The sequence below is a fragment of the Cherax quadricarinatus genome, chromosome 1 (assembly GCF_038502225.1).
Source record: "Cherax quadricarinatus isolate ZL_2023a chromosome 1, ASM3850222v1, whole genome shotgun sequence".
NCBI classification, from domain to species: Eukaryota; Metazoa; Arthropoda; class Malacostraca; order Decapoda; family Parastacidae; genus Cherax; species Cherax quadricarinatus.
Window position 1 is genome coordinate 38,245,725 of NC_091292.1, and position 25,429 is coordinate 38,271,153.

Genomic DNA, 25,429 nt, shown 5'->3' on the forward strand with positions numbered 1-25,429 from the left:
TTAGTAGCTGTGCACAGCAGTGATCTAATAGAGTGAAGTGCATCAGGTAGGACAGTTTGCCAGTGTTGAACAGGTAGATTGCGCGACTTTAATGTCATTGTAACTGCCTTCCATATAGTACCATTGAACCGCTCCACTTGACCATTGCCTTGAGGGTTGTAGCTTGTTGTTCTGCTGCAGGCAATACCTTTGCTAGCCAAAAACTCCTGAAGTTCGTTACTCATGAACGAGGATCCCCTGTCTGAATGGATATAAGCTGGCATACCAAAAATAGAGAACAACTGTGAAAGACAACTAATAACAGTTGAAGCAGCCATATTTGCACAGGGGAATACAAAGGGAAACCTTGAATATTCATCTACTATGTTAAGGAAATACCTATTCTGATTTGTGCTTGGTAGAGGTCCTTTGAAATCTATATTCAATCTTTCGAAAGGCTGGGTGGATTTTATGAGATGAGTCTTCTCTGGCTGATGAAAGTTTGGCTTGCACTCTGCACATACTCTGCATGCTCTGATCACTTGTCGCACATCTTCCACTGAGTAGGGCATGTTCTTTGATTTGACAAAATGGTACAGGCGTGTAACTCCTGGGTGACACAAAGCCTTGTGGAGAGCTGAGAGTGATTGCAAATCATGACATGCTGCTCCACAGTGGGACCTAGAGAATGCATCAGGTGAGATGTTCTCTTGACCCGGTCGGTACAGAATATCAAAGTCATAACACGATAGTTCCATCCTCCAGCGTAATATCTTGTCATTCTTTATCCTACTTTTGTGCCTCTTGTCGAACATATACATCACGGACCGTTGGTCAGTCCTTATGGTGAAATGTCTACCAGTTAAATAATGCCTCCAGTGGCGAACTGCTTCTATGATGGCCTGGGCTTCCTTTTCTACAGCAGCATAACATTTCTCTGATCCTTGAAAAGTTCTCGAAAAGAAGGCTACTGGTCGTCCTGCCTGAGATAAGACTGCAGCAATGGCAATGTCAGATGCATCCGTTTCCACTTCGAATGGTAGGGACTCATCAATGGCTTGAACTACTGAGTTTTCAATGTCCTGTTTGAGAGTATGGAAAGCGGCTTCTGCTTCCTTTGTCACAGGAAATGTGGTAGCACTCAATGGGCGGACTTTACTTGAATAGTTGTAGATCCATTGTGAGTAATAAGCAAAGAGACCAAGAGTTCTTCGGAGTGACTTTTTGTCTTGAGGCATTGGAAGTTCCCGTAGAGGTCGTAGTCGTTCAGGGTCTGGGAATACAGTGGACCCCCGCATAACGATGGCATCACATAGCGATTTTTCCGCATAACGATTACTTTTATCGCAAAATTTTTGCCGCGCATACCGATTAAAAACCCGCTTACCGATTTTCGTCCGAGACGCGTCCAATGTGCCCTCAGCCAGCCTCACATGTGCCGCCCCGTCCCATTGTTTACCAGCCAGCCTCCGCGGTAACATCCAAGCATACACTCGGAATATTTCGTATTATTACAGTATTTTCGGTGCTGTTTCTGGAAAATAAGTGACCATGGGCCCCAAGAAAGCTTCTAGTGCCAACCCTACACCTCAAAGGGTAAGAATTACTATAGAGATGAAGAAAGAGATAATTGATAAGTATGAAAGTGGAGTGCGTATAGCCGACCTAGTCAAGCTGTACAAGAAACCCCAATCAACCATCGCTACTATTGTGGGCACCAGAAAGACAATCAAGGAAGCTGTTCTTGCCAAAGGTTCAACTGTGTTTTCGAAACAAAGATCGCAAGTGATGGAAGATGTTGAGAGACTCTTATTGGTGTGGATAAATGAAAAACAGATAGCAGGAGATAGCATCTCTCAAGCGATCATATGTGAAAAGGCTAGGAAGTTGCATGAGGATTTAATTAAAAAAATGCCTGCAACTAGTGATGATGTGAGTGAATTTAAGGCCAGCAAAGGTTGGTTTGAGAGATTTAAGAAGCGTAGTGGCATCCATAGTGTGATAAGGCATGGTGAGGCTGCCAGTTCGGACCACAAAGCGGCTGAAAAATATGTGCAGGAATTCAAGGAGTACATAGAAACTGAAGGACTGAAACCTGAACAAGTGTTTAATTGTGATGAAACAGGCCTGTTCTGGGAGAAAATGCCAAGCAGGACCTACATTACTCAGGAGGAAAAGGCACTCCCAGGACATAAGCCTATGAAAGACAGGCTTACTTTGTTGATGTGTGCCAATGCTACTGGTGATTGCAAAGTGAAGCCTTTATTAGTGTATCACTCTGAAACTCCCAGAGCGTTCAGGCAAAAGAATGTCCTCAAGGATAATTTGTGTGTGCTGTGGAGGGCAAACAGTAAGGCATGGGTCACTAGGGAATTTTTCTATAACTGGTTACACCATGCATTTGCCCCCAATGTGAAAAATTACCTAACTGAAAAGAAATTAGAACTTAAGTGCCTCCTGGTGTTAGACAATGCCCCTGGTCATCCTACAGACGTGGCAGAGCGACTTTATGGGGACATGAGCTTCATTAAGGTGAAGTTTTTGCCTCCTAATACCACTCCTCTCCTGCAGCCCATGGACCAGCAGGTTATTTCCAACTTCAAGAAACTGTACACAAAAGCTCTGTTTGAAAGGTGCTTTGTAATGACCTCAGAAACTCAACTGACTCTAAGAGAGTTTTGGAGAGATCACTTTAATATCCTCAATTGTGTAAACCTTATAGGTAAGGCTTGGGAGGAAGTGACAAAGAGGACCTTGAACTCTGCTTGGAAGAAACTGTGGCCAGAATGTGTAGACAAAAGGGATTTTGAAGGGTTTGAGGCTAACCCTGAGAATCCTGTGCCAGTTGAGGAATCCATTGTGGCATTGGGAAAGTCCTTGGGGTTGGAGGTTAGTGGGGAGGATGTGGAAGAGTTGGTGGAGGAGGACAATGAAGAACTAACCACTGATGAGCTGATAGATCAACTTCAAGAGCAAGAGGCCAGACCTGAGGAAACTGGTTCAGAGGAGGGGAGAGAGAAATTGAAGAAGTTGCCTACTACAAAGATAAAGGAAATCTGTGCTAAGTGGCTTGAAGTGCAAACCTTCATGGATGAAAATCACCCTCACACAGCTATTGCAAGCCGTGCTGGTGATTATTACACTGACAATGTTGTGAAACACTTTAGGCAAGTCATAAAGGAACGAGAGGTACAGGCCACTATGGACAGATATCTTGTGCGAAAGAAGTCCAGTGACTCTGAAGCTGGCCCTAGTGGCATTAAAAGAAGAAGGGAAGTAACCCCAGAAAAGGACTTACTACCTCAAGTCCTAATGGAAGGGGATTCCCCTTCTAAACACTAACACACTCTCTCCCCTCCTCCCATCCCATCAATCATCACCAGATCTTCAATAAAAGTAAGTGTCATTTAATTGTGCATGCCTTTTTCAGTTTGTGTGTATTAAAATTAACATTTCATGTGGTAAAAAAAAATTTTTTTCATACTTTTGGGCGTCTTGCACGGATTAATTTTATTTCCATTATTTCTTATGGGGAAAATTCATTCGCATAACGATTATTTCGCATAACGATGAGCCCTCTTGCACGGATTAAAATCGTTAACCGGGGGTCCACTGTATTGAACCTCCTTCCACTACATAACCAAGGATGCTAAGCCTTTTAGTTGAAAAAGTGCACTTTTCCTCATTGTAACTGATATTTTTCTTCTTGGCGGCTTCCAAAAACTTATCAAGGTTTGCATCATGTTCCTCCTGGGTCTTGCCACAAATGGTAACATTATCTAAATACGCGTAAGTTCCCATGAGTTGCTCTTCCTGAATGAGTGAATCCATAATTCGTTGGAAGCAGGCTACCCCATTGGTGACTCCAAAAGGGACTCTGGTAAACTGATACAGGCCATCACTAGCCTGAAACGCTGTGTATGGTTTATCTTCATTCCTTATAGGGACTTGATGATAGGCACTCTGCAGATCAATTGTGCTAAACACGTAGTACTGAGCAATTTTGTTCACTGTATCGTCAATTCGAGGTAGAGGGTACCCATCAAGAAGTGTAAATTTGTTGATTGTCTCAGAGTAATCGATAGCCAGTCTCCGTTTCCTATAACCATCTTTAACAACAACAACCTGTGCACGCCAAGGGGAATCACTCGGTTCTATAATACCCTCCTTCAGCAGCCTCTGAGTTTCTTTCTCAATGAACATCCGATCCTCATAAGAATAGCGGCGTGACTTAGCTGATATAGGATGGCAATCCGCGGTAAGATTTGCAAACAGCTTTGGTGGGTCTACCCTTAAAGTGCTAAGCCCACAGACAACAAGAGGAGGCAGTTCACCTCCATATGTTAAGGTGATACTACCATGCAGCTTCTGGAAGTCCTGACCAAGGATAACATCAGAGCACAGTTGTGGCAGAATAGCTAAATGTACATCTTGATAATCCTTTCCATTAACTCTGAGATTTACCTTACAAAACCCTAAGGTCTGAATAGAGAGAGATGTTGATGCCATGGAAACGGTACCTGATGAGTGATGTAGAGTCAAGGAGAGCCGTTTAACTAAGTCAAGGTTGATGAAACTCTCTGAGCTGCCACTATCAATAAGACCATCTACTTCTGTTCCTTTGATGAATACTTTCACAACTGCCTTTGACAGTGAATTTGGAGTAGCCGCAGAAGTCACTGTTGCTAGAGTCGCATGATCACTGGAATGTGTGGAGGCACTAGCTCTTGTTGATGCATTAGCACGACATACTTTAGCAAAGTGACCTTTCTTGTGGCATTTATGGCACATTGCTTCACGAGCAGGACACTTTGGACGTGGATGTCTTGAAAAACCACAAAAGAAACACACCGTACCTGCTGCTGCTGTCACTGAGGCAGGTTCCCCAGTAACTTCATTGCAAGAGTCTTGGTCAGGAATTGCAGCACTTACCACTCGAGAAGGCTGAGTGGTACTGTATACTTCAGAATTCTTCTGGGCTGAATCTAGAGCTCTTGCCTGGTCAAAGGCAGCGGCTAAGTCGAGAGTTTTATTCTCCAATAAATGCTGCCTTATTATTGGTGATTGCAGGCCACTGATAAAAGCATCCCTGATGGACTCTTCACAATACTGAGCAGCTGTCACTGCTTGGAAGTGACAGTCCTTACCTAAAATTTTCAGTGCTTGAAAGTATTCCTCTAAGGACTCATCAATCTGCTGGCGGCGAGTTGCAAGGCGATAGCGTGCAAAGATTTCATTTGTAGGTTTAATATACTGAGACTTGAGGGTTTTGATAGCATCTTCGTAGGTATTACACTCAGAAATAGCCTCATATATCTTAGGTGACACAAAATTGATGAGCAGACTTAGTTTATCTAGATCTTCTTTAGGAAGGGCTCCCAAGAAGTTTTCGAAAGTCTTAAACCAGTGCTTCCATTCCTGAGCAGCCGTTGATAAGCTGGGGTCACAGTCTAGCCTCTCAGGTTTCAGTAAACGCTCCATGTTGTGATGTAGTCTAGCGCAGGATCACCACCAGGTAGCCCAGGATTCTATGTTCAATAAATTGTTGTGATAGAAACACAGGCCTTATCTCTAGGCTTTATTGAACATAGAATCTTCATAGTACTTCTGCAACAACAAAATATAATGACTAGTACATCTAATAATGGCTTCTACAGGGATGGTGATGTCTTGCATATGTCAAGAGAAAAGTTATAACTACAGGCCACATATTTAAACTCACCATGTAATCTGCATCGGTGATAAATGGATAAAGTAGGAGAGAATCACACACCATATGTTGGTGCCCATGACGCACGCCAAACTGTTGTTGTTGTTAAGGGCCCCTAGAGGTGGTGCAGTATTATCCTGCTGCTGCTCCCCACAGGACCAGTATCACTACACCTGACTAGCAGTGTAATAAAGGCAATTGTTGTTAGGATCGTGTAAGTCATTTAATAAGATGTTAATATCAGGATCAATGTTTGTAATCATAAGACTAGGACTAAAGATGTATAACTAACAGAAAAGAACACTATTAACTATTTATAGGGGTTGATACAGGTCCGCCATCACAAAACCAGCAACCAGTTATTCGGTTCCTTCAGTTATTCGGCACTAAATTCAGCTAGCATAATTTCAAATTTCCAGGGTCGCCACACCAACCTACTGGTACTGTTTGGTGGCGCTACTTGCTGCATAAGTCATTCTAATTTCTTTTTCTCCATTTATTGTTATAACCTGCTTACTTTTATCCCTAGCACCTACACAGTACATTGTCCATTAAAGATAAGGGGGTTTTGAAGCCACTGTCGGTTGCCATGAGCTCAGTCTCGTGATGCAGGGGAATATACAGTGGACCCCCGCATACCGATGGCATCACATAACGATTAATCCGCATACCGCTTGCTTTAATCGCAAAAATTTTGCCTCACTGTTACGTTGCTTTGTCCCTTATTACTTTGATAGTAAGGTTCTCACTACATGTTCTAGTGTGGGGTAGCTTTTACTTAATGGTCTTATTTGTCTAGGGGTAATACTTACATCATGGCTGATCATCCTGAGTGTCTCTGATACCCTTTCACCAGCCCTCTTCACAGGTTATGTAAACTACTACTATAAAAATATAACTGTATTCTCAATAGATATGTACAGAATATACAATTACAGCCTCACATTTTCAAAACAACGATCTACACACTGCATAGCTGTTCTCCCACATGGTATATCTCAACAACTTTAGTCCTCTCTCCTTGACATAACTCTGGGCTAACCAGTGTTTTGACACACTTTAGTCACCCTGGGTATGGTGGTCACAACTTAAATTATAAAAAAACTCACCCCTGGAGCACACATAATGCCCCAAAAGATAGAAGAAGGACCCAGAGATCCTGCCAGGTTGAAGGCCAGCCACAGAGAGAGCGAGTCAGTGCGAGGGAGAGAGAGAAAGAGGCTAAGCTCCTCCCACCAAAACAAAAGACTGTTGCCAAGCACAATTCTCCAGTTACCACAATTCTACCACACCTTAATTTTACTTTTACAAAAGGAAATACAACTTTATAAACTACTTATTTGCCAAGCACAATTCTCCAGTTACCACAATTCTACCACACCTTAATTTTACTTTTACAAAAGGAAATACAACTTTATAAACTACTTATTTGCCAAGCACAATTCTCCAGTTACCACAATTCTACCACACCTTAATTTTACTTTTACAAAAGGAAATACAACTTTATAAACTACTTATTTGCCAAGCACAATTCTCCAGTTACCACAATTCTACCACCTTAATTTTACCTTTACAAAAGGAAATACAACTTTATAAACTACTTATTTAAATTGTGTGTTTATGTGTCTATAGTATAACCTATTATATTGAGAAAAATAGGCTTGACCCAGCTGCCTCTCAGTCATAAGGTTGATCAGTCCTTCTGACATTTAGAGCAAAGTCCCCATCAATTCAATATAATTAGGTATTCCAGAGTAACTGTTACTTATAAATACATGTTGGGTCCTATAGCCCCATAACACTCACATACCGCTTAAAAACCCGCTCACCGATTTTCGTCCGAGACACGTCCAATGTGCGGCCTGAGCCACGCTCACATGTTCCGCCGGTGGCATTGTTTACCAGCCAGCCCCCGCGGTAACATCCAAGCATACAATCGGAATATTTCGTATTATTACAGTGTTTTCGGTGCTTTTTCTGGAAAATAAGTGAACATGGGCCCCAAGAAAGCTTCTAGTGCCAACCCTACAGCAATAAGGGTGAGAATTACAATAGAGATGAAGAAAAAGATCATTGATAAGTATGAAAGTGGAGTGCGTGTCTCCGAGCTGGCCAGGTTGTATAATAAACCCCAATCAACCATCGCTACTATTGGTGGTACAGCTGCTGCTGCTGCTGTAGCATCGTCTGCTGCTGCTGCTGCTGTAGCATCGTCTGCTGCTGCTGTAACATCGTCTGTTGCTGCTGTAGCATCGTCTGCTGCTGCTGTAACATCGTCTGTTGCTGCTGTAGCATCGTCTGCTGCTGCTGTAGCATCGTCTGTTGCTGCTGTACCACCGTCAGCTGTTGCTGCTGCTGTAGCATCGTCTGCTGCTGCTGCTGCTGTAGCATCGTCTGTTGCTGCTGTACCACCGTCAGCTGTTGCTGCTGCTGTAGCATCGTCTGCTGCTGCTGTAGCATCGTCTGCTGCTGCTGCTGCTGCTGTAGCATCGTCTGCTGCTGCTGTAACATCGTCTGTTGCTGCTGTAGCATCGTCTTCTGCTGCTGTAGCATCGTCTGCTGCTGCTGCTGCTGTAGCATCGTCTGCTGCTGCTGTAACATCGTCTGTTGCTGCTGTAGCATCGTCTGTTGCTGCTGTACCACCGTCAGCTGCTGCTGCTGCTGTAGCATCGTCTGCTGCTGCTGTAACTTCGTCTGTTGCTGCTGTAGCATCGTCTGTTGCTGCTGTAGCATCGTCTGTTGCTGCTGTACCACCGTCAGCTGCTGCTGCTGCTGTAGCATCGTCTGCTGCTGCTGTAGCATCATCTGCTGCTGCTGTAGCATCGTCTGTTGCTGCTGTACCACCGTCAGCTGCTGCTGCTGCTGTAGCACCGTTGTTGGTGTGGCTTATTGAGAATACCAAGAAACAACCCCAGAGGATTTGCCACCCAGGATAACCCAAAAAAGTCAGTGTCATCGAAGACTGTCTAACTTATTTCCATTGGGGTCCTTAATCTTGTCTCCCAGGATGCAACCCACACAAGTCGACTAACACCCAGGTGAACAGGGAAAAATGCCTGGAACTAGTGCTCATATTGGTGAATTTAAAGCCAGCAAAGGTTGGTTTGAGAGATTTAAGAATCGTAGTGGCATACACAGTGTGATAAGGCCTGTTCTGGAAGAAAATGCCAAACAGAACCTACAGTACTCAGGAGGAAAAGGCACTCCCAGGACACAGTGTCTCATCAGTCATTGCTGCATCTTCAATAAAGGTAAGTGTCATTTATTCTTCATTTAGTAGACTAGTACATGCACAATATATACTGTGCATGTACTACTCTACTATTGTGCATGTATCCTTCTCTTTGTGTGTAGGAAAATGTATATTTCATGTGGTAAAATTTTTTTTTTTCATACTTTTGGGTGTCTTGCACGGATTAATTTGATTTCCATTATTTCTTATGGGGAAAATTCATTCGCATACCGATTATTTCGCATAACAATGACCCCTCTTTTACGGATTAAAATCGGTATGCGGGGGTCCACTGTACTTTATTATTACACTAATATCAACACTACAGCTTATTGCCTATCACAATTGATCTAATATGACATAATAAATGATATAAATAACATAAAACATGTTAAATACTCCAGAATGAATAATATTTGGCATAATGCTGAGCAGTTCGACGGAGGTATGAAGAGGATATAGGATACAAGTACCATTCTCCTATCCCTGTCTTGGGGGTTTATATTAGAGAAAATGGAGTATAACACAGGGCTAATTGTGATATGATATACATGTACACTCGTACAGCACCCTAAACCTGAAATAAAAACGCTATTTTCTCTATATAGATTATCACACATAGCAGCATATGTGTAGAGAACCTAGGATAAACCATACACCGGCCGAGATTGAACCCGCGGTCAAAGAGTCTCAAAACTCCAGCCCGTCGCGTTACCCACTAGACCAGCTAGCCACAATAAGATTCGTCCAACTAGGTATATTTCTACACCATAGGAAGGTTAGCACAGGCACCACTGTGACCACAAATGCAAGTTTTTACAGACGAATCTCCAGCTAGCGTGGCCGTGACGAACTCTACCTCAAGTCCCTTCACTGCCGTCAACATGACTCACGAAATCGTAATGACACGATTGCAAATAAACCATACACCAGCCGGGATTGAACCCGCGGTCAAAGAGTCTCAAAACTCCAGCCCGTCGCGTTAACCACTAGACCGCGGGTTCAATCCCGGCCGGTGTATGGTTTGTTTGCAATCGTGTCATTACGATTTCGTGAGTCATGTTGATGGCAGTGAAGGGACTTGAGCTAGTGTTTGTCACGGCCACGCTAGCTGGAGATTCGTCTCTGAAAACTTGCATTTGTGGTCAGAGTGGTGCCTGTGCTAACCTTCCTATGCTGTAGAAATATACCTAGTTGGACGAATCTTATTGTGGCTAGCTGGTCTAGTGGCTAACACGACGGGCTGGAGTTTTGAGACTCTTTGACCGCGGGTTCAATCCAGGCCGGTGTATGGTTTGTTTGCAATCATGTCATTATGATTTCGTGAGTCAACCTAAGATAACCCATAAAAGTCAGACAGCATGGCTTATTTTTAGTACCTGGCTTGGGTTAGCCATATATGTTTTTTGGTAAACATTTGATTCCCAGCCAGTGTAGAAACATTGCGTGTGTTTCTTTACACCTGTTGTCTATGTTCACCCATCAGTAAATGGCTACCTGGGTGTTAGCCGACAGGTGTGGGTGTTATCCTGGGACACTGACCTAATTTGCTTGAAATACTCTGCATAACAAACAGCTTTCTATATACGTACAGTGGAACCTCTACTTGCAAGCGTGTCCACATGCGAGTTTTTCCAAATACGAGCAGTCAATGGGTCAATTTTTTGCTTCAATATGCGAGCAAAATTTCCATAAGCGAGCAGACCTCAAGGCAGGTTCCTTGACACTGGTGAGGGGCTCTTGCTCTTGATCTTGGGAATTGTATCTCATTTGTTTGTTGGACTAGCTTATTGAAACTTGGGCAATGTATGATGGAAAGATGCTTCTTAACCTACACCAAAAATGAAAGAAATCTAAGCATAAATAATGGAGTTCACTTCTCAGCAATTAGCCACCCCTTAGTGGTAATTTTGTATGGTTTTTATGGATGTATTCTCATTTTTTTGGTCTCATTTGATAGAATGGAAGATATATTACAGAAATATATATGATTTTGATTGCTTTCATGATGAAAAGCACCTTGAAATTGAGCTCAACATAGGAGAATTGGTCCATTGCTTGGCTATGTTTCGGAGTAAACAAATGACGTCACTGTCCATTCCAATATGCAGTCGTGAATGGGTTGACATTATTTATACAATTATTGAAATAAGGAATAACAGTAAATCTTATATTTTTGTGTGAATAAAAATTACAAATTATTTACATAATAATAATAATAATAATATGTACAATAATAATATGTATAATAATAATACATATAATAATAATAGTATAATAATATAATACAATAATACAGTGGACCCCCGCATAGCGAACTTAATCCGTGCAAGAGGGCTGGCCGTTATGCAAAATGTTCGCTATGCGAATTAATTTTCCCCATAAGAAATAATGGAAATAAAATTAATCCGTGCAAGACACCCAAAAGTATGAAAAAAAATTTTTTTTACCACAAAAAAATGTTAATTTTAGTACACACAAACTGAAAAAGGCATGCACAATTACATGACACTTACTTTTATTGAAGATCTGGTGATGATTGATGGGATGGGAGGAGGGGAGAGAGAGTGTTAGTGTTTAGAAGGGGAATCCCCTTCCATTAGGACTTGAGGTAGCAAGTCCTTTTCTGGGGTTACTTCCCTTCTTCTTTTAATGCCACTAGGACCAGCTTCAGAGTCACTGGACTTCTTTCGCACAACATATCTGTCCATAGTGGCCTGTACCTCTCGTTCCTTTATGATTTGTCTAAAGTGGTTCACAACAGTGTCATTGTAACAGTCACCAGCACGGCTTGCAATAGCTGTGTGAGGGTGATTTTTATCAAAAAAGGTTTGCACTTCAAGCCATTTTGCACACATTTCCTTAATCTTTGAAGTAGGCAATTCCTTCAATTTCTCTCTCCCCTCCTTTGAACCAATTTCCCCAGGTCTGGCCTCTTGCTCTTGAAGTTGATCTATCAGCTCATCAGTGGTTAGTTCTTCATTGTCCTCCTCCACCAACTCTTCCACATCCTCCCCACTAACCTCCAACCCCAAGGACTTCCCCAATTCCACAATTGATTCCTCAACTGGTATACTACTCCTCTCAGGGTTAGCCTCAAACCCTTCAAAATCCCTTTTGTCTACACATTCTGGCCACAGTTTCTTCCAAGCAGAGTTCAAGGTTCTCTTAGTCACTCCCTCCCAAGCCTTACCTATAAGGTTTACACAATTGAGGATATTAAAGTGATCCTTCCAAAACTCTTTTAGAGTCAATCGAGTGTCTGTGGTCACTTCAAAGCACTTTTGAAACAGAGCTTTTGTGTACAGTTTCTTGAAGTTGGAAATGACCTGCTGGTCCATGGGCTGCAGGAGAGGAGTGGTATTAGGAGGCAAAAACTTCACCTTAATGAAGCTCATGTCCCCATAAAGTCGCTCTGCCACGTCTGTAGGATGACCAGGGGCATTGTCTAACACCAGGAGGCACTTAAGGTCTAATTTCTTTTCAGTTAGGTAATCTTTCACATTGGGGGCAAATGCATGGTGTAACCAGTTATAGAAAAATTCCCTAGTGACCCATGCCTTACTGTTTGCCCTCCACAGCACACACAAATTATCCTTGAGGACATTCTTTTGCCTGAACGCTCTGGGAGTTTCAGAGTGATACACTAATAAAGGCTTAACTTTGCAATCACCACTAGCATTGGCACACATCAACAAAGTAAGCCTGTCTTTCATAGGCTTATGTCCTGGGAGTGCCTTTTCCTCCTGAGTAATGTAGGTCCTGCTTGGCATTTTCTTCCAGAACAGGCCTGTTTCATCACAATTAAACACTTGTTCAGGTTCCAGTCCTTCAGTTTCTATGTACTCCTTGAATTCATGCACATATTTTTCAGCCGCTTTGTGGTCCGAACTGGCAGCCTCACCATGCCGTATCACACTATGGATGCCACTACGCTTCTTAAATCTCTCAAACCAACCTTTGCTGGCCTTAAATTCACTCACATCATCACTAGTTGCAGGCATTTTTTTAATTAAATCGTCATGCAACTTCCTAGCCTTTTCACATATGATCGCTTGAGAGACGCTATCTCCTGCTAGCTGTTTTTCATTTATCCACACCAATAAGAGTCTCTCAACATCTTCCATCACTTGCGATCTTTGTTTCGAAAACACAGTTAAACCTTTGGCAACAACAGCTTCCTTGATTGCCGTTTTCTTGCCCACAATAGAAGAGATGGTTGATTTTGGTTTCTTGTACAACCTGACCAGGTCGGTGATACGTACTCCACTTTCATACTTATCAATGATCTCTTTCTTCATTTCAATGGGTATTCTTACCCTTTGAGGTGTAGGGTTGGCACTAGAAGCTTTCTTGGGGCCCATGGTCACTTATTTTCCAGAAACAGCACCGAAAACACTGTAATAATACGAAATATTCCGAGTGTATGCTTGAATGTTACCGCGGAGGCTGGCTGGTAAACAATGGCACGGGCGGCACATGTGAGGCTGGCTGAGGGCGCACATTGGACGCGTCTCGGACGAAGGCCGCTGAGCGGGTTTTTGTCCACTATGCGGGGCAAAATTTTAGCGAACAAAGCATCCACTATGCGGATTGTTCGCTATGCAAGGCGTTCGCTATGCGGGGGTCCACTGTAATAATAATATAATATGTATAATAATAATACATGTATAATAATGTACAGTACTACATATAATAATTATAATACTGAAACTATGTACCGTGCCAAAACAAAAGCATTCACATTGCTAAACTCACAAACTAGTATTTAGTCACTTAGCCATAATACCAACTTACCTCATAATTTGTAATATTTTAAAATAAAGAATTAAACTAAGTCTGCCCGAAATGCCTAGCCATGCTAGGTGTTCTAGTGGTACACTCTGTAATCATTATTTAACTATATGTAAACCACACAATAACCAAATTCTGTAAATTCAACATTGTAATCCTTATAGAGAATAAACTTTGAATAATAATAGATGGCTTTAAAAGGCCGTCACTAGGTGGGAGTGTTTACCACAACAAAGAGGGGGTGGTTGTGGTCGCCTCCACCTGTTACATAATGACATATTTTATTCATTTTAGAGTATATATCATGTTTCTATGTTATTTATATTGTTTGTTATGCCATATTAGATGAAGTGTGATAGATAAATAAGCCGTATAGATGATATTAGCGAAATTATTCATGAAGTATTTTGCCTGGTCTCCAGACAAACTCGTCCACCGCCGACACCGCCCATACCTCTACATGAATGACATATTTTATTCATTTTAGAGTATATATCATGTTTCTATGTTATTTATATTGCTTGTTATATCATATTAGATGAGGCGAGATAGATAGATAAGCCATAGAGTTGACATTAGCAAAATTATTTTAGTACAGAATTCCGCTGGAATGGATTAATTGCATTTCAGTTAATTTAAATGAGGAAAATTAACTGCAAACGAGCAAATCCAGTTGCAAGCAAGGTCATGGAATGGATTAAATTCGCAAGTAGAGGTTCCACTGTAGTTGTATGTCACTGATGTCAGCTAGGCCTGTATACCTTGTACATGTACGTGTAGTAAAGGTATTATTATTATTAATATTATCATTATTATTATTATTATTATTATTATTTTTTATTATCACACTGGCCGATTCCCACCAAGGCAGGGTGGCCCGAAAAAGAAAAACTTTCACCATCATTCACTCCATCACTGTCTTGCCAGAAGGGTGCTTTACACTACAGTTTTTAAACTGCAACATTAACACCCCTCCTTCAGAGTGCAGGCACTGTACTTCCCATCTCCAGGACTCAAGTCCGGCCTGCCGGTTTCCCTGAACCCCTTCATAAATGTTACTTTGCCCACACTCCAACAGCACGTCAAGTATTAAAAACCATTTGTCTCTATTCACTCCTATCAAACACGCTCACACATGCCTGCTGGAAGTCCAAGCCCTTCGCACACAAAACCTCCTTTACCCTCTTACTCTCCTCCCCTTGTTGTTGTTATTTTCTCATCTGTTTGTTGGGTTATCTTATTGCAAGAAATCAGACCATGAATAGCGGAGTTCACTTCTCAGCTATTAGCGGCTGCTTAGCGGTATTTTTTTTGTATGGCTTTTATGGTTTTATTCTCGTTTTTTCAGTCTCACTTGATAGAATGGAAGATATATTGCAGAAATAGATATGATTTTGATTGCTTTCATGATGAAAGGTACCTTGAAATTGCACTCACAGTAGCACAAATGTTCTATTCTTTAGCGATGCTCAGGAATATACAAATGACATCACTGTCCAATACCTGTCCGCCTGCCAGTCCAAATTCCAATACGTAGTCAAGAATGGGTTGAAATTATTTATACAATTATTACAATAATGCATAACAGTAAATCTATTTGTGTGAATAAAAATTCCAAATGGTAAGCAAAAGTAATATAAGAGGGGCCTGGAGCCATGACTAATGAGCAGAGAAAATGTTATTTTAGTGCCAGGAATGTCTGCATTGTTTATTCTGGACCCTATTTTGAAATTGGCATCTGTTGAAATTTGTGTGAAATTGGCCAAATTGCCAATTTCTGACCACTTTATTGGGTAGTTGATATAGATGAATGGATGGTTTCTTGTACTCAGTCGACAGATTAGAAGTAAGTAAATAAGTTAGTTTATTCAGGTATACACAAATACAGTTACACAGATTATCATACATAGCAGTGTATGTATAGAGAACCTAGTATAACCCAAAAAAGTCAAAGTGACTAATTTCCAGTACCTGGCTTGGCTAGCCATATGTGATTTTTGGTAAATATTTTTTTCTCTCAGTTGTTTGTTGGGCTATCTCATTGAAACTTGGGCAATGTGTGATGGAAAGATGCTTCTTAACCCTTAAACTGTCCAAACGTAGATCTACGTTTTTTCATATATAGGCAAATCAAAAGAGGAGAGGGGCAATTAAGAAATCGATATATTCAGTTAAAGAGAGAAATAAAAAAGGGAATTAGAAAAGCAAAAAGAGATTATGAGGTTAAAGTTGCAAGAGAATCGAAGACTAACCCAAAAGGATTCTTTCAGGTATACAGAAGTAAGATCAGGGACAAGATAGGCCCACTCAAAAGTTCCTCGGGTCAGCTCACTGACAGTGATAAGGAAATGTGTAGAATTTTTAACACATACTTCCTCTCAGTTTTTACACAGGAGAATACCAGCGATATTCCAGTAATAATAAATTATGTAGAACAGGACGATAATAAACTGTGCATGATTAGGGTCACAAGTGACATGGTCCTTAGGCAAATAGATAAATTAAAACCTAACAAATCCCCAGGCCCTGATGAACTGTATGCAAGGGTTCTAAAGAAATGTAAAGAGGAGCTTAGCAAACCTTTGGCTAATCTTTTCAACATATCACTACAAACTGGCATGGTGCCAGATAAGTGGAAAATGGCAAATGTGATACCTATTTTCAAAACAGGTGACAGGTCCTTAGCTTCGAACTATAGACCAATAAGCCTAACCTCCATAGTGGGAAAATTTATGGAATCAATAATTGCCGAGGCAGTTCGTAGCCACCTTGAAAAGCATAAATTAATCAACGAATCTCAGCATGGTTTTACAAAGGGGCGTTCCTGCCTTACGAATTTATTAACTTTTTTCACTAAGGTATTTGAGGAGGTAGATCATGGTAATGAATATGATATTGTGTATATGGACTTCAGTAAGGCTTTTGACAGGGTCCCACATCAGAGACTATTGAGGAAAATTAAAGCACATGGAATAGGAGGAGAAATTTTTTCCTGGATAGAGGCATGGTTGACAAATAGGCAGCAGAGAGTTTGCATAAATGGGGAGAAATCGGAGTGGAGAAGCATCACGAGCGGTGTTCCACAGGGGTCAGTGTTGGGCCCCCTGCTGTTCACAATCTACATAAACGACATAGATGAGGGCATAAAGAGCGACATCGGCAAGTTTGCTGATGACACCAAAATAGGCCGTCGAATTCATTCTGACGAGGACATTGGAGCACTCCAGGAAGATTTGAATAGACTGATGCAGTGGTCGGAGAAGTGGCAGATGCAGTTTAATATAGACAAATGCAAAGTTCTAAATGTTGGACAGGACAATAACCATGCCACATATAAACTAAATAATGTAGATCTTAATATTACGGATTGCGAAAAAGATTTAGGAGTTCTGGTTAGCAGTAATCTGAAACCAAGACAACAGTGCATAAGTGTTCGCAATAAAGCTAATAGAATCCTTGGCTTCATATCAAAAAGCATAAATAATAGGAGTCCTCAGGTTGTTCTTCAACTCTATACATCCTTGGTTAGGCCTCATTTAGATTATGCTGCACAGTTTTGGTCACCGTATTACAGAATGGATATAAATTCTCTGGAAAATGTACAAAGGAGGATGACAAAGTTGATCCCATGTATCAGAAACCTTCCCTATGAGGATAGACTAAGGGCCCTGAATCTGCACTCTCTAGAAAGACGTAGAATTAGGGGGGATATGATTGAGGTGTATAAATGGAAGACAGGAATAAATAAAGGGGATGTAAATAGTGTGCTGAAAATATCTAGCCTAGACAGGACTCGCAGCAATGGTTTTAAGTTGGAAAAATTCAGATTCAGGAAGGATATAGGAAAGTACTGGTTTGGTAATAGAGTTGTGGATGAGTGGAACAAACTCCCAAGTACAGTTATAGAGGCCAGAACGTTGTATAGCTTTAAAAATAGGTTGGATAAATACATGAGTGGATGTGGGTGGGTGTGAGTTGGACCTGATAGCTTGTGCTACCAGGTCGGTTGCCGTGTTCCTCCCTTAAGTCAATGTGACCTGACCTGACTAGGTTGGGTGCATTGGCTTAAGCCGGTAGGAGACTTGGACCTGCCTCGCATGGGCCAGTAGGCCTTCTGCAGTGTTCCTTCGTTCTTATGTTCTTATGTTCTTAACATTTGAAAATATGTAAAAAAAGTAGATCTTCTTTTCTTTTTTTTTACATTTGAAAACGTGTAAAAAAAAACTTTGATCTACTTTTTTTTTATACACCTACCATCCGACTTATGACCAAGCTTGGTTCTGACCAACCAGTCGTAAATCAAAATGGACGTAAGTCGAACCTTTGAAATTTGCCGACATACTGGGTAGGGCATAATGTCAAACCTTTCCTATATAAACTACCTACATAGTACTGTAATGTAATGTACAATCATTATTTCATTCTTTTTACCATAATTTACTTCTATTGTTATATTTTAATTATTTATGTACTGTATATAATGTATACATGGTAGTGAACTGTAATGTAAATTTTACATAGCATACAGTATCATATGTTACTGTTATCTTTGTGTATTGTCGACACAGTGGAATGGGAGAATACCACTGGTAGTGTCATCCTGCCAGAATGTAGTATAACCTATACCCTAAGTTAAGAGAAACAACTCTGGAACATGTGTAATACGTATCCGGCTGGCTGGCTGGGTGGGTGGCCTTGTGGGTGGCCGGGTGGGTGGTTGGTTGGTTGGCTGACTGAATGTGGCTGTCTCTCTCTCTGTATCTCTCTCTGTATCTCTCTCTGTATCTCTCTCTCTCTGTATCTCTCACCCTCTCTCTCTCTCACCCTCTCTCTCACCCTCTCTCTCTCTCACCCTCTCTCTCTCTTACCCTCTCTCTCTCTCACCCTCTCTCTCTCTCACCCTCTCTCTCTCTCACCCTCTCTCTCTCTCACCCTCTCTCTCTCTTACCCTCTCTCTCTCTCACCCTCTCTCTCTCTCACCCTCTCTCTCTCTCACCCTCTCTCTCTCTCACCCTCTCTCTCTCTCACCCTCTCTCTCTCTCACCCTCTCTCCCTCTCACCCTCTCTCCCTCTCACCCTCTCTCCCTCTCACCCTCTCTCTCTCTCACCCTCTCTCTCTCTCTCTCTCTCTCTCTCTCTCTCTCTCTCTCTCTCTCTCTCTCTCTCTCTCTCTCTCTCTCTCTCTCTCTCTCTCTCTCTCTCTCTCTCTCTCTCTCTCTCATAGGTACACCTAAGTAAAGTTATCATACATAGTATAAATTATCTAGGATAACCCAAAAAAATCCAGACAAAGTGCTATACAGTGGATCTGTGCTCCAGTGCCCTAAATTAATAATAATAATAATAATATTATTAATAATAATTATTATTATTACAATAATACATATGTACTAATAATAATATTATTATTATTAAACTATAATATAACAATCGTGTCCACTCATTACTTACCTTAAAATATCTGTAGTCTTAATGTAGAGTGAAAGGTGAGTAAACAAGATTAAATGAGAGAGAATGAGAGGGTAGAAGGTTTGCGAGTTATGTAAACAAACGTCGTTGTTGTTGTTGTTACCAGCCCGGGCACGAATGGTTTTTGTTCACTCTGTCAAGCCGACCAGAAAAACATCTCATATTTGTTAATTTATATGTTTATATGTTATGTAGCATGTTTGTTATACAATTTTGAAAAAAAATCATAGATGGATTAAGCAAAATGTCTATATTAATGTTTTATACACATTTAATGGGCCTCAGTGATCATTATTGTGTTATTATCATTATTAATATGGCATCTTCAAGACCAATTACACTCTTAATGAGTGGCTCTGAGACAGACAAGCAGACAGAAAGACAGACACACAGGTAGACAGAAAGACAGACACACAGGTATACAGAAAGACAGACACACAAGTAGACAGAAAGATAGACACACAGGTAGACAGAAAGACAGACACACAGGTAGACAGAAAGACAGACACACAGGTAGACAGAAAGACAGACACACAGGTAGACAGAAAGACAGACACACAGGTAGACAGAAAGACAGACATACAAGTAGACAGAAAGACACGCACACAGGTAGACAGAAAGACACACACACAGGTAGACAGACACACAGGTAGACAGACACACTGGTAGACATAAAGACAGACACACAGGTAGGCAGAAAGACAGACACACTGGTAGACAGACAAACAGATGCACAGAGATACAGACAGACACAGATATACAGGCAGACAGATACAGACAGGTTTATGTGCAACAGTGAAAACAAATAGAGAGTTGGAGAGTAAGAGCCTTTCTTGCCACAATCTCCAGTGCAAGATTCAGACTTCATCTTAGGGGCCATGGTGAAATTGACTGTCCAGTTAGTACAGTTAATACAGTATGATGCTGCTGTTTACTCCTGATGAGAGAGCATTTCGGGGGTCATCACGCCCCCCGCGGCCCGGTCTGTGACGTAAGTCAGATGGTAGGCCTGGAGTTTACCTGGTCGGGGGATCAGCAGCCCCTGATCAACCAGGCTGTTGCTGCTGGCTGCACGCAAACCAACGTACGAGCCACAGCCCGGCTGATCAGGAACTGACTTTAGGTGCTTGTCCAGTGCCAGCTTGAAGACTGCCAGGGGTCTGTTGGTAATCCCCCTTATGTGTGCTGGGAGGCAGTTGAACAGTCTCGGGCCCCTGACACTTATTGTATGGTCTCTTAACGTGCTAGTGACACCCCTGCTTTTCATTGGGGGGATGGTGCATCGTCTGCCAAGTCTTTTGCTTTCGTAGTGAGTGATTTTCGTGTGCAAGTTCGGTACTAGTCCCTCTAGGATTTTCCAGGTGTATATAATCATGTATCTCTCCCTCCTGCGTTCCAGGGAATACAGGTTTAGAAACCTCAAGCGCTCCCAGTAATTGAGGTGTTTTATCTCCGTTATGCGCGCCGTGAAAGTTCTCTGTACATTTTCTAGGTCGGCAATTTCACCTGCCTTGAAAGGTGCTGTTAGAGTGCAGCAATATTCCAGCCTAGATAGAACAAGTGACCTGAAGAGTGTCATCATGGGCTTGGCCTCCCTAGTTTTGAAGGTTCTCATTATCCATCCTGTCATTTTTCTAGCAGATGCGATTGATACAATGTTATGGTCCTTGAAGGTGAGATCCTCCGACATAATCACTCCCAGGTCTTTGACGTTGGTGTTTCGCTCTATTTCGTGGCCAGAATTTGTTTTGTACTCTGATGAAGATTTAATTTCCTCATGTTTACCATATCTGAGTAATTGAAATTTCTCATCGTTGAACTTCATATTGTTTTCTGCAGCCCACTGAAAGATTTGGTTGATGTCCGCCTGGAGCCTTGCAGTGTCTGCAATGGAAGACACTGTCATGCAGATTCGGGTGTCATCTGCAAAGGAAGACACGGTGCTGTGGCTGACATCCTTGTCTATGTCGGATATGAGGATGAGGAACAAGATGGGAGCTAGTACTGTGCCTTGTGGAACAGAGCTTTTCACCGTAGCTGCCTCGGACTTTACTCTGTTGACGACTACTCTCTGTGTTCTGTTAGTGAGGAAATTATAGATCCATCGACCGACTTTTCCTGTTATTCCTTTAGCGCGCATTTTGTGCGCTATTACGCCATGGTCACAGTTGTCGAAGGCTTTTGCAAAGTCTGTATATATTACATCTGCATTCTTTTTGTCTTCTAGTGCATTTAGGACCTTGTCGTAGTGATCCAGTAGCTGAGACAGACAGGAGCGACCTGTTCTAAACCCATGTTGCCCTGGGTTGTGTAACTGATGGGTTTCTAGATGGGTGGTGATCTTGCTTCTTAGGACCCTTTCAAAGATTTTTATGATATGGGATGTTAGTGCTATTGGTCTGTAGTTCTTTGCTGTTGCTTTACTGCCCCCTTTGTGGAGTGGGGCTATGTCTGTTGTTTTTAGTAACTGAGGGACGACCCCCGTGTCCATGCTCCCTCTCCATAGGATGGAAAAGGCTCGTGATAGGGGCTTCTTGCAGTTCTTGATGAACACAGAGTTCCATGAGTCTGGCCCTGGGGCAAAGTGCATGGGCATGTCATTTATCGCCTGTTCGAAGTCATTTGGCGTCAGGATAACATCGGATAGGCTTGTGTTAATCAAATTTTGTGGCTCTCTCATAAAAAATTCATTTTGATCTTTGACTCTCAGTCTGGTTAGCGGCTTGCTAAAAACTGAGTCATATTGGGACTTGAGTAGCTCACTCATTTCCTTGCTGTCATCTGTGTAGGACCCATCTTGTTTAAGTAGGTACCCAATACTGGGCGTTGTTCTCGATTTTGATTTGGCATAGGAGAAGAAATACTTTGGGTTTCTTTCGATTTCATTTATAGCTTTTAGTTCTTCCCGCAATTCCTGACTCCTAAAGGATTCTTTTAGCTTAAGTTCAATGCTTGCTATTTCTCTGACCAGTGTCTCCCTGCGCATTTCAGATATATTGACCTCTTTTAGCCGCTCTGTTATTCTTTTCCGTCGCCTGTAAAGGGAGCGCCTGTCTCTTTCTATTTTACATCTACTCCTCCTTTTTCTTAGAGGAATAAGCCTTGTGCATACATCGAGTGCCACCGAGTTAGTCTGTTCTAGGCATAAGTTTGGGTCTGTGTTGCTTAGTTTATCTTCCCAGCTTATATCGGTTAGGACTTGGTTTACTTGGTCCCACTTTATGTTTTTGTTATTGAAGTTGAATTTGGTGAATGCTCCCTCGTGACTAGTCTCATTTTGTCGGTCTGGGGCTCCTCGCATACATGTCTGAACCTCAATTATGTTGTGATCTGAGTATATTGTTTTTGATATGGTGACATTTCTTATCAGATCATCATTGTTAGTGAATATGAGGTCTAGTGTATTCTCCAGTCTAGTAGGCTCTATTATTTGCTGGTTTAAATTGAATTTTGTGCAGAGATTTAAAAGCTCGTGTGAGTGTGAGTTTTCATCAGAGCTGCCTCCTGGTGTTATTACTGCAACAATATTATTTGCTATATTCCTCCATTTTAGGTGCCTTAAGTTGAAATCCCCCAGGAGCAAGATGTTGGGTGCAGGAGCTGGAAGATTTTCCAGACAGTGGTCAATTTTTAACAGCTGTTCCTGGAATTGCTGGGATGTTGCATCCGGAGGCTTGTAGACTACCACAATGACTAGGTTTTGGTTCTCGACCTTTACTGCTAAAACTTCCACTACGTCATTTGAGGCATTAAGCAGTTCTGTGCAAACAAGTGACTCTGCAATGTACAGGCCAACTCCCCCCTTTTGCCTGTTCACTCTGTCACATCTGTATAGGTTGTAACCTGGGATCCATATTTCATTGTCCAAGTGATCCTTTATGTGGGTCTCAGTGAAAGCCGCGAACATTGCCTTTGCCTCTGCAAGCAGTCCACGGATGAAAGGTATTTTGTTGTTTGTTGCTGGCTTTAGACCCTGTATATTTGCAAAGAAGAATGTTATCGGACTGGTGGTATTGTTGGTACTGGGGGGGGATTTTTTTTCCGGCATTAGTATCTGTATCTGTTGGTTTGGAGTGGAGGCCATCGACTGTGGTTCCACTCCAGGAATGACTGGATTTGGTGTACGATTTCTGCCATTTCCTGCCAGTTTTTTTTCCTTCCTGGCACTAAAAAACCTCTCCCTCTTGAGTGGCTGTGGCTACCCAGGTTTTCCCATGGCCTGGATGTTTTGTATCTTTTTGTCTCCTTTAGATGGTATGCCTGGCAATTTAAGTTATAGCACAGTCTTTCCTGTACTGAAGAGGTACACATTTCAGGGTGAAAAAGCTTACAGGAAGGGAGTTTGCATTTTCCTGTTGTCATATGGGCATGGCATTTTCTAGGGTGGTCATAGTTGCACGTCCCATCTGTTTTTCCAGATTTCCCATGCCAGCAGATACCAAGTGCATAGTATGTGCACAGGCTTGGTTTCCGCTTGCCTTGGGTTTCTGTGACTGTATTCCCTGTTGGTGCATGTTTCCCTGTCTTACTTCTATCCTCCCTAGCACCAACAATGGAGCTCCCACCAGTTGTTTTTGGTAATTTATCCTCACTATTGCTATTGGAGTCCTCTTGTTTGCTATTTCCTGCGGTATTTCTAGTTTGCAATATTGGTTTTATCTTATCTTTGACTACACTTGTTTCCCTACTATGGCTCCTATCCCCTATGAGGTCATTTATATGTATTCCTTCCTGCGTATAATTCCCGACTACCTGGACAAAATCTCCAGCTTCACCATTACTGTCTCCCAGGACAGTATCTCCAGCTTCACCATTTCTGTCTCCCAGGACAGCACCTCCAGCTTCACCATTACTGTCTCCCAGGACAGCACCTCCAGCTTCACCATTACTGTCTCCCAGGACAGCACCTCCAGCTTTACTATTACTGTCTCCCAGGACATCACCTCCAGCCTTACAGTTTGTGACTACATGGCCAGTATCAAGGGCAGTACCATTCAGCCCAGACTTTTTATGTTCCCATCTGTTGTAGAAAGCTTCCAGGTTTTCTATGAAAGCAGCTTTGATGTTGTCCTCTTTTAATACCCTTGTGATTTTAGTCCACAGATTTTCCTCATTTGGGCATACCCAGAAACACTTCTCTGTTTTAATACTGCTTGTAGCTAGTTCTGGGATATCTGCACAAGGGGCGTGACACCAATTTCCACAAAAATGACAATTTATCCATGTGGAGGCCCGTTTGTTTGACTGACCACAGACTACACACAGCTTCATAATGATTTGAATGGTTGATTTACTGCAATTCTACTAGCAACCTCTTGAATATTATATTAATAACCTTAAATGAAGCTCTAGCTATTTGTATTTCTGTTTCTAACTCTTTTTGTATATTGGACAGCTTACCGTCACGTTCCTGATTTTTAATGTTTGTGTTTATAAGGGCGCCTACAACCCCATCCGTTTACAGTCTGCTTTATTGTCCAACGAAACTGTTTGAAACCAGTCCCGGGTTCGGACCAGTCAAGGGTTCGGACCAGTCAAGGGTTCGGACCAGTCAAGGGTTCGGACCAGTCAAGGGTTTGGACCAGTCGATCTGCTCTGATCAGTGGGTCACTTATTTAAAACATACTGGTCGGTGATTTGAGCTAACACATGAAGGATCTACTGGAAATTATCTACCCGAGTAATATGTGATTTGACTGATACAAAAGTATAACTTGCGTGTTGAAGAGCCGGTGATATCTGGCAGCTCCTACAATGACGAACGGTCACCTCCTTGTTTATCAATCGCTGTATCTGGCTTTTCTATTTTTTTTTTTTTTTTTTTCCGTCTCCACCGCAATAAATGCTATATTATCACTATAGTTGACTGGTGCAAATTTTGGAGGAAGGACGCTTTTTCTGTAGTAATAATTGCTTCTTGTTGTGTATATTGCGACCGCTGGTAACTACAGGTTATATGAAATTCACAGTAACGTCTCGTATTTCAAGAAAAGAAACTAATGAAAGTCACTCCACTCCACTAAGTAAAAAAACGTAGATCTACTTTTGGAGCACTATGCATGTGAACGTAAATTTGTTTGGACAGTTTAAAGGTTAACGTCCACCAAAATTAAAAAAGACAGACGATAAACAAGGGAGTTCACTTCTCAGCCTTTAGCCGCCTCTTTGCGATATGTTTTTGTATGGTTTTCATGGTTGTGTTCTCATTTTCTTGGTCTCATTTGATAGAATGGTAGATATATTAC

The 25,429-nt window shown here is 41.8% G+C and overlaps 1 protein-coding gene across 5 annotated transcripts in view; it reads left to right on the forward strand.

Annotated features, from left to right (window-relative positions):
- LOC128687835 (NFX1-type zinc finger-containing protein 1) overlaps positions 1–25,429 on the forward strand; it is a 772,006-nt gene that overhangs the window by 544,181 nt on the left and 202,396 nt on the right. The window contains exon 9 of one of the 5 annotated variants that reach the window (XM_070080099.1): positions 24,012–24,947. The exons of the other annotated variants lie outside the window; for them this stretch is intronic. Coding sequence (XP_069936200.1) covers positions 24,012–24,148 — 137 coding nt within the window. The 3' untranslated portion in view covers positions 24,149–24,947. Of the gene's footprint in view, positions 1–24,011; positions 24,948–25,429 lie in introns of those variants that run through there. 5 annotated transcript variants of the gene reach the window in all.